This window comes from Oryx dammah, unplaced genomic scaffold (genome assembly GCF_014754425.2).
Source record: "Oryx dammah isolate SB20612 unplaced genomic scaffold, SCBI_Odam_1.1 HiC_scaffold_2, whole genome shotgun sequence".
NCBI lineage: Eukaryota > Metazoa > Chordata > Mammalia > Artiodactyla > Bovidae > Oryx > Oryx dammah.
Window position 1 is genome coordinate 79,366,022 of NW_024070186.1, and position 9,926 is coordinate 79,375,947.

The following is a 9,926-nucleotide window of genomic DNA, read 5'->3' on the forward strand; positions in this document are numbered from 1 at the left end:
GTGTTCTTTGCCCCTTCCTCCTTAGGAGGGTGTTGAAAAAAAGACATGCAGAAGAAATAGTGATGCCAGGGAGTGAGGAGGTCTCTGCCTTTTTAAAGATTTCTTTCAATGCTTCCTTTATCTTCCAAGCACTTCCCCTCAATGTTTGTGGACATAATGGGGACTATAATTTCCAGGTTCTTAAACACTGAAAAGTTTTTAAAAGTTTCTTCTTTTTTTTTTTTAATGTGGTTGAAACAAGCAGAAGCAATGAATTTGAAAAGGAACACAGGCAGAGTGATGGCCTTCTAACAGTTTAGAGAAGAGCAAAGTAGAAAAAGAGGGAAGGGAAAAGTCAGAATGAGTAAGCTTTTTTTTGTTTTAAAAATGTAGAACTCTTCTGTATCAAGTCTGATACATTCCTAGAGCTTTGTTTCACATTGTTTTCCTTCTCATTTCACAGAGAGTAAAAGGGAACAAGTTCAAACTCTGAAATCTCACCAGACAGGGCTGTGCGGCAGACCATGTGTGTGTAGGAAAAATACAGGGTTGAGTTCAGCATGAAATAGGATTCTACAATCTTTCGAGCCTTCTCGCTGATGTCATAAAACAGACGGGCACTCTTCAGGGGCACTCGGCCTTCATAACCAAACTGAAGAAAAGGAAGAATATTAGAAGCCACTGGTTGATTGGAGGGCTTGAGGAAATCAGACGCCAATTATTGAGGAAATTATTAAGCCAATATAGGATTCTCAGCTCTCTGTTGCCTTGTGGGAATACTACTACAGACTTGCGGGTTTGGGTTAGGAAAACGAGCCCTTGAAAGAAGCCTAATCACAGAGGGGAAGTTAAAAGCTAATCAGCCTCTTTTCTCTCAGAACACTTCCATCACTCCTTTCCAAAAACATTTCTAGCAGTACAGAATGATAACCTGAGTATGTTTTCACCATTGTACCTTGAGCTCCTTGAGGACAAGGGTGTTGTATATTATTTGTCAGATGCAAACTTAGGAAATAACAGAGTTTGGCAAGTTGATAACTGAACGGATTGATAAACGAATGATTAGAAACAATGAAGGTGTCATTTCATACTTGTTCCCTTCAACGACCTGATAGTTCTATATTCTAAACCCTTCCCTTCCCTGAATCTGGCATTCCTAGAAGATCTTGCATTAACACTTGGGAATTTAAATCCAAAAGAGTTTAAGACTTTACTTTGAGTGCTTTCAGGACAGTTGCACCTTCGAACTTTTCATTGGGTGTATGGGGTGAAGTTTTTCCTCTGTATCCATCACCAACGAGCATGATCCCCTGGAAGCGAAATACAAGATGCTCCGTTACTGATGATTATGGATTCATCACAACCCCCTTTCTGCCCTGACTGCCAGAAAACTGAGAACCAAAGTTGATAGTCAGAACCATCCGCATTTTATGCCAGGATTCTGGTATCAGAATTCTTCCAATCAAAAGAGGGATCTTTACTTAACTTTCACCCCACATTTGTATTTTCAATGCCACCACCACATGCTGTAGAAATAGCTAGAATATAAATAATTGATATATTGACTGTGCTGTGCTGTGCTAAGTCGTTTCATTTGTGTCTGACTCTTTGCCATCCTGTGGACTGTAGCCCGCCAGGCTCCTCTGTCCATGGGATTCTCCAGGCAAGAATACTGAAGTGGGTTGCCATGCCCTCCTCCAGGGGATCTTCCCGACCCAGGGATCAAACCATCCTCTCTTACATCTCTTGCGTTGAAACGCAGGTTCTTTATCACTAACGCCACTTGGGAAACCCAATATATTGATTAATTTCTGTCAAATATAAAGAGATTTCCCCGGTGACTTCATATCATAGCAGGACACATGTTAGATACTGAAGTCCTAGGAATTAAGCCTCTAGCTCTCCCAGACCCAATAGCCATGTCCAGATCTGGACAAAACTACAATGACCCAACCCAAAGGCTCTGAAAGTGCCTCCACAATTAATGTCCTTCTCCTACAGAAAGTGGTATTTCAGGCCTGGTTCCCTGGCTTCAAGTAAGCCCAGGACCAAAGCACTCCCAGGCTGAGGCCAGGTCAGCTCAGCATCAGGCTTCCGGTCCTCACACTGGCCACGCTGTGCAGCTCCCGGCATTGCTCCTCCGACAGGACGTTATCCAGGAGGACACGCTGAGTCCCGTTCAGCTGCTCCGAGTTGTAGACAAATGTGATGTTCTCATAGAGCAGAGGGCCACCTGCAGAGACAAACACATGGCTGTCCTTGTTATCTCTGTCCCTAAGCTGGGAAGGCTGGAACACCCAGCAGCTTTCAATGTGCAGTTCAGGAGAGTCGGCTTCCTCACTAATATTGAGGAATGCAAGGGCACAACCACACACTGGGAAGCTCGAGAAGCTCAATATAGATTCATAAAAAAGGCAGATGTCTGGCTATCAGGTTTCTCCATGATGTCATAATTAATACATATTATTATATTTGTATAGGAGTTTCTATTTTTTCATTTGATTCCAGGGAAGATTCTGCAAAACAGACTGGGCATCTCATGGGATTCTGCTCAGAAAATCATAGAATTTTCCAGAATTTTCTCAGCAGTTGGCCCCTCCCTTCTGCACAGCCTCCCGGTTCCTACTTCAGCTACAACATCTCATGCAATTATCGGATGACACAGCCTCAAGGTAGATGAAGACCTTTAAAAAAGACAGCAGGACAACCAAACACTTGAGAAAAAAGAAAAGCATTTACTTGATGCCATATTTGTGCTGTCAGTTTCACAAGTATCTAGAGCAGTGCCTTCACCAGATAAGTCAGAGAGTAAGTGCCCATCAGGAGAGTCACACTCAAGTCACCTGACTCCTTCTCAGTCTTGATTCCAGATGGTCTGGCTTTTGCAATACTTATTTTTATGCACATGCACACACACACACACACACACACACAGAGTTTATAAAATTAGCCCCACATAGACTCTTCAAAATGTGGTGCTCTGGGGCTACGTTTTATGTGGTGAAATTACAAAATCTTGATCTGACATGGTCCTTTCCTTACAGAGAACAAGACTGAAGGACAAAGCCTCTGATAGTGAAGAAATCTTCCACTGTAGCAAAGTACAACCATCTTGAACCAGAAACCTGAACAAAGCAGAACTTGTTTTTCTCTTCTTTATAATACTCCTAAAGGACCTGATGTCCGTCAACAGCAGCAGCTTACCATGGAGGACACAGGGGTGGCTGGGGTCCCACAGTTGTTTCAAACAAGAAAGAGACAATTGAAACTGATGTCTACCCTCTGGCTTTAAATTAGATTAGTCAAACTAGAGAACAGCACTGAATGTTACTAGTCCAGCTGGGATAAAAGAGTCACTACAGCCCATGATTAATGGAATATTAAAATAATGAGTCAGTGTTTCTCAGTCTTCAGTAATGTATGGTTGTCTCTGCTGACAAATTATTTGCACTGCGATTTTACTTTCAGATTTGCAATCATAAAAATATGAGTATAGTATTTATTTTTATAGCTTCATATAACTATCATATCCAAACCAATTTACAAGATTAGATAAAAGCAGGACCATAAAACCAGCTAAATTCAAATTAACAGTGTTAATAAAATGGCTCATGCTATTTTGTGGAAACGAAAAGGCAATGTTCCACATGAATATTCTACTGAGCAGTCTGGCCCAGGTTCTTCTGAGCCAGCATTCCTCAGAGTGCTTTCGGTGTGTAATGAGTCATTCTACTACAAGTTTTCTCTGTTGAAACTACTATGGAATCTTACTGGACCATGATGAATTTTGGCCTTCATCTGGTCCTTATACATTATTCATAAGTTTGTCCTACTTCATTTCTTATTAGTCTTTGACCACTGAAGTGTTATTAACAGACGCCAATGTGACAGTAACTGCATCCATACCCACTGAGGTATGAAATCTCATGGCATCCTTGGCTAGAAGTGGTTATTCAGATGGTCCACTAGTTGCCCCTCTTAATTTTTCTAACTGGCCAGCAAAAATTATGAATATAGAATTTCTTGGGATCTGGGAAATATCAATATACCACAAGCTCCTAGTTTTAGTAACAATCTTTTGGATAAACAAAAAATATACATATAAAGTCAATTTTTCAAATTAAATACTTCTCAAACTTTATACTACAGAGAAGTTTTTTAATGAAAAAAGAGTTTCTTGATCAAATATGTTTGGGAAGCAGTGGGATAAACAACATTTAAGAGGATATCTTAGAACTTTTAATATGTGAACAGCCATTATAAATATCCTAAGCATCAATATAATATGCAGCAGTTCTCACCCTAAAGTAAGCATAATGTCCACTCTTTCTTCCTCTCCTCCTTTGTCTCTTCCTCTTTTCTCCCTACCTCCCTTGCTCCTTCCCTTCCTTTCTTAACCCCCGCCCCCTGCCCCCCGGCTCCCCGCCTTCCTTCCTATGGCAAAGAGACTCTAGGTTGGCCCCTAATTATCACTGCCTACTGGTACTCATAGGTTTGTGTACTTCGCTTCCCTCAAGTGTAGGTGGGGCCTGGCGTTTGCTTCTAACTAGCAGAATATGGCAAATGTGATGGGATATCACTTCTTTGATTGGTTACATAAAATTGCAACTCCTATCTTCTGGTTGACTTAACCTATCACCTTCTCAGCATACACTCTGATGAAATAAGTTGCTGTACTGGACAGGCTCACATGGCAAGGAATTGAGGGCATCCTTCAGCCAAGTCTGCCAGAAACTGAGAACCACAGTCCAATAGTCTTCAGGAACCAGATTCTGCTATTGAACTTGGAAGAAGATAGTTCTTCAGCTTTAGAAGGGATGTCAGTCCTGATCAACACTTGGTGAAACCTTGTGACAGATTCTGAAGAATGGACCCAGCTAAGCTAACCCCAGAGTCCTGCTGTCAGAGACCGAGATAGAAAATGTATGCTATTATAAGCTGCTACCTTAATGTTTGGAGAAGGGCATGGCAACCCACTCCAGTATTCTTGCCTGGAGAATCCCATGGACAGAGGGGCCTGGAGGGCTGTAGTCCATGGGGTTCCAAAGAGTCGGACACAACTGAAGTGACTTAACATGCACACACATAGCTTTGTGCAATTGTTTTTTCACAGATTGGAATGGACTTCTTAACAAAAAACACAGTTCATTTGAGAAAGGTTGCTGTAATCCATATAGTTAAGATGTATAGGCAGTTCCTCAAATATTAAAAAGCAAACTGCATATTCCATTTCCATTAAGAGATATAGAGAAAGATGTTCCTTTAACAAAAAAGACAAGGTACTTGTAGATTCACTGGAAATAATTTTCTAGTATAAAATTCAAATAGAAATGGAAGACAGACCCAGGGTTCAGTGGAACAGGTTGGTTTGTACTTTGCTGTTTTCTCATTCTCTATATTGAGATTATATCTTTAACTATATTTAGCTTATTTTAGAGCATGACTTCAAAAGTTACCTAAAACTAAGACATTCAGAAAAATGCCTATCATGCTCTGTATAAGTATTTTTGATGATGATGATGACTGAATTGGTAAAATATGCCTGGTATATTGTGCTAAGCACATGACATACTGGGGTAATTTTAAAAGCAGGCTTATAGTTCAAGTCATTTTCAGGGCAGGAACAGAGAGGCAGATGTGGAGAATAGATGTGTGGATATGCTGGGGAGTGGAGGGATGAACTGGAAGACTGGAATTGACATATACACACTGCTACTGCTGCTGCTGCTGCTGCTGCTGCTGCTGCTGCTAAGTCGCTTCAGTCGTGTCCGACTCTCTGCAACCCCATAGACGGCAGCCCACCAGGCTTCCCCGTCCCTGGGATTCTCCAGGCAAGAATGCTGGAGTGGGTTGCCATTTCCTTCTCCACACACTACTATATGTAAAACAGATAGCAAGTGGGAAGTTGCTGTTTAGCACATGGAGCTCAGCTCGGTGCTCTGTGATGACCTAGGTGAGTGAGATGAGGGGCTTGCGGGAGGCCCAAGAGGAAGGGGAGATGTATATGTATACACACACATATAGCTGATTCACTTCATTGCACAGCAGAAACTAACGGAACATTTTGCAGCAATGGTATACCAATAAATAAATTTTTTAAAGTCAGTTAAAAATAAAAGACAATAGAGGGCTACTGAGATATTGCAAAATTTCCCCAACCATGCCATAAGTAACATCATAAAGATCAAGTTAAGGGACAAAGTGGAACATGGAGTCTAAAATACCTAAGCTCCATCAGGTTCAGGCAGAATCTATACTAGAAATCTGCCTTTCATGTAGCTATCACAATCACCACTAAGCACGGAGTTTCATACAGAGGTTTCCCACATATACATTTTACAAAAGACAATCAAAAACCTACCTACTGATCAAAAGGAAAAAATATAAAAGGAAAAATAAATCCTGCCATTCAAAAATGCATGTGGTAAAAAAAATTCTACCAGCCTATGAATGACTAGTAGCACACTAGACAGAGAAAAACATTAAAATAAAAATAAAAATGTAGTCCAATAAATTGTGGTTCCTGGGATCTGATTTGATGGGTTCAGCCAACTCTTAACCACAGCCCAAGGAAAGTTAGTTGAACAACTTAATTCTTCTCTCATTCATAAAGTATGTGCCTGGCTCTGGCTCTCTCATTGCAATAAAGAAGAATCATCTAACAAAATGCTCCTTTGTTCACTGCCCATGACATAGCAAGAAGATCTCTTTTATCATAATACAACAAGGTCATACAGGTAATAACAGGAATGTGCTACCAAGCTCCTATATGAGCACAGTCCCTCACAGTCTACAAAAGACTTTCATGGTCATCCTCTCCAAAGAGTTGCAATTTTTCTGTTACATGTGAGGATCACAAAGGTCAGACAGAATGAGTCTCCAGTTACCCATCACTCTGGAGAACATCAGAATAAGATAAGCTCCCTGATTCCAAGGTCAAAGTTATTTCTACTATACCCTCACTGACTCAGGGATTATTATCAAGCGGGGTTTTTGGAAAACCAGTGGTTGAAAAAAGAATGGATAAGTGACAGATGTTTCTAATAAGATGACATGCAAATTCCACAGACTGGAGGCACTCTGGGATGCAGGAGCCCTGAGTCACTCCCATCTAAATGCCTGGGAGTCATCCAATACGAACACTATTAAATACTGTTAGATAACCAGAGTAGATGACAATATTTTTGTGGAAGATGAGAAAAGGTGAAATATATTCTACTCTGGAAGCATGTATTCTTTTGTGCTTCCCTGACACGCGCTTTCAGCCAGACTGATGTTGAAAGTGTTTTCTGGTTGGGAACGTAACCTCTGTCTACCACTGTACTTAATTTAGACCTTATTTTGATCTCCAGTGACTGCACAGAGGCTTTCAAGTAGTTTCCCAGTGAACATTCTAAGATCCTAAGATTAGCTCATTCAACTGCAGAAATGATAGAATTCGATAACCCAGTCAATCATGACCTAGCTTCATCCTGTGTAGGCTTCTGTTCTACTCTTCCACTAGCTTTCCTAGTCAGTTTCTGGACATCAGATCCCCTGGTAGCCAGGTGAAGGGGCAGGGGAGAAAATGCTCTGAAATTTGGCGACTGTCCTAGTTTCCCAAACTTTTACAGCAAAGTGCCCGGCTTACTGGCATGCACTTCCTGGGTGATTTATCGGCTCTAAAAGCAGCGTGAACTCTGGCTGACCATGAAGCTCCCTGGCACTTGTAAAACAGCCTGGGCTTCGTGGCCACAAACTGAGGTCCAGGTCAGATTAGATGAGCATATTATCCTGTTTACTGCCTCAAACTGACTTGGAAGCTGAGGAAGGAAAAGGGCTGGGAAATGTGAGCGGTGCACAGAGCCAGATGTTTTCAAGTCAGCTAGAGGAAATGTGCTGACAGCTCATGTGTTAGGGAAAGGAGGACTGTACTTCTTCTCCATGCAGGTTTTTGAAAACTTCTTATCTTGCAATGATTTAATCAATGGGGGATACATTTTGGATATCTAGACATTTCTATGTTCCATCATCAGATGAAGAGGAGAAAATGAGATTTGGATTCAAAATCCTCCTCATGCTAAAACGAGCTCTGGGGCTTTGAATGGGTGAGTAAATCTCTGTGACCTTCAGTTTTCTTGCCTGTGAAGTGGGAGACACTTGTCTCACAAGAGATGCTACCAGTATTAAAATGAATTGTATATAAATTTTCTGGGAAAATTGGGAAACATATAGAGGTAGTAAAAACTGTAAAGGATTGCTACTGTTGTTTGTACTACACTTGCCAATAATTTATGATAACAATAATGTTTAACTCTATTTAAAAACTACTTTTGGCAACAATCCACCTATGTCTCCATTCATTCTGAAGTTATGCAGGTAGACATCTAATATCCTGTTCTTTCCTTCTCAATGCCTTTGTGGCATTTGTTGTATCCACTTGAATGGCTCCCTCCATACTTCTGTCAATCCAATCTAAATTCTACTGATTTATCAAAGCCCTGATCAGATATATGCCTTGAGGATCTTAGGTTAACTAATCCAATATCTCTGTGACCTGTCTCTTCAAGTTCCTCCCAATGCACAGTCTATTCTGTGAGTTTAGCACTCACCTGCCATGTGAGAGAGGCAAGACAGGTAACCTCTGCAAGCCTGGGGTACTCAGCTAAGGACTGCACAATCATACAGTCCCTGCCTAACTCACAGGACTCTTGTGAGTGAATTTGGAAGCCCTTTTGGTGAAAATCAAAAGTAATAATATACACACCTGAGACATTTTTGCTACAATTTGCTTTCAGAATTTTTTGAACTGGAGTGGTTTAGTCTTATTCTTCATTTTTCAGTGAAAATGTATTCTGCCCTGTTTTGGGTAAGAATGGAGAAGGCAATGGCACCTTACTCCAGTACTCTTGCCTGGAAAATCCCATGGATGGAGGAGCCTGGTAGGCTGCAGTCTATGGGGTCGCTAAGAGTCTGACACAACTGAGTGACTTCACTTTTACTTTTCACTTTCATGCATTGGAGAAGGAAATGGCAACCCACTCCAGTATTCTTGCCTGGAGAATTCCAGAGACCGGAGAGCCTGGTGGGCTGCCGTCTACGGGGTTGCACAGAGTCGGACACGACTGAAGCGACTTAGCAGCAGCAGCAGCAGCTGGGTAAGAACTGGCCTTGTCAACAATACTTACCCTCTCTTAGGTCTCGGTCTATCTTGGGCAATGACTTTTTCCCCATTGACAATCCATGAACTTCTGCCGCCTCCACATTCACTCCTGAAGGGACCCTGCCCATTAAAAAAAAAAAAATGTTGATATTTGGCAAAAATCAACACAATTCTGTAAAGCAGTTATCCTGTAATTAATAAATTTAAAATTTAAAAAAGTTGAAATAGCAATATCTTATTGAATAAAATTGTTCAAAGGCAAAGGATACCTTACCCAAGTAGTCTATAACTTCATACATTTATATCATACGTAAGTCCCCATCTTTCAAGATCAAATTAGATGTCATTGCTTCCATGAAGCTCTTCTCTATTTCCCCAAAGAATGTGCTCCATTTCACTTCTCTAAATCTTCTTCACAACCTTTATATTCCTTGTATCCATAATGTAACTCCTTGACATTAGACTTTGAAAACCAACACAGCAGGAAAAAAAAAGATCGTGTACATGTTTATAATGCTAGGAGCACTGTGTGTATCATGCTCAATGTGTTCTATGTCTTGAACATAGAACAATGATCAAACTGACATAAATCATGTTTGAGTGTAGTGGGTCTTGAATTTTCCAAGAAAGAAGACACAATTCTGTGTCAAACTTTGTAAACACACTCATGATGGCATGTGATCAAACTGACACGATCATGAACGATGATGATCAATGAACAATGATCAAACTGACATAAATCATGTTTGAGTGTAGTTGGTCTTGAATTTTCCAAGAAAGAAGACTCAATTCTGTGTCAAACTTT

General features: G+C 40.8%; 1 protein-coding gene across 1 annotated transcript in view; it reads right to left on the reverse strand.

Moving 5' to 3' along the window:
- P3H2 (prolyl 3-hydroxylase 2) overlaps positions 1-9,926 on the reverse strand; it is a 179,709-nt gene that overhangs the window by 16,548 nt on the left and 153,235 nt on the right. Inside the window, exons 8-11 of the mRNA XM_040253206.1 lie at positions 9,147-9,241; positions 2,085-2,212; positions 1,194-1,289; positions 481-631 (exon numbers count right to left, since the gene is read on the reverse strand). Of these exons, the coding sequence (XP_040109140.1) occupies positions 481-631; positions 1,194-1,289; positions 2,085-2,212; positions 9,147-9,241 (470 nt within the window). The remainder of the gene's footprint in view (positions 1-480; positions 632-1,193; positions 1,290-2,084; positions 2,213-9,146; positions 9,242-9,926) is intronic.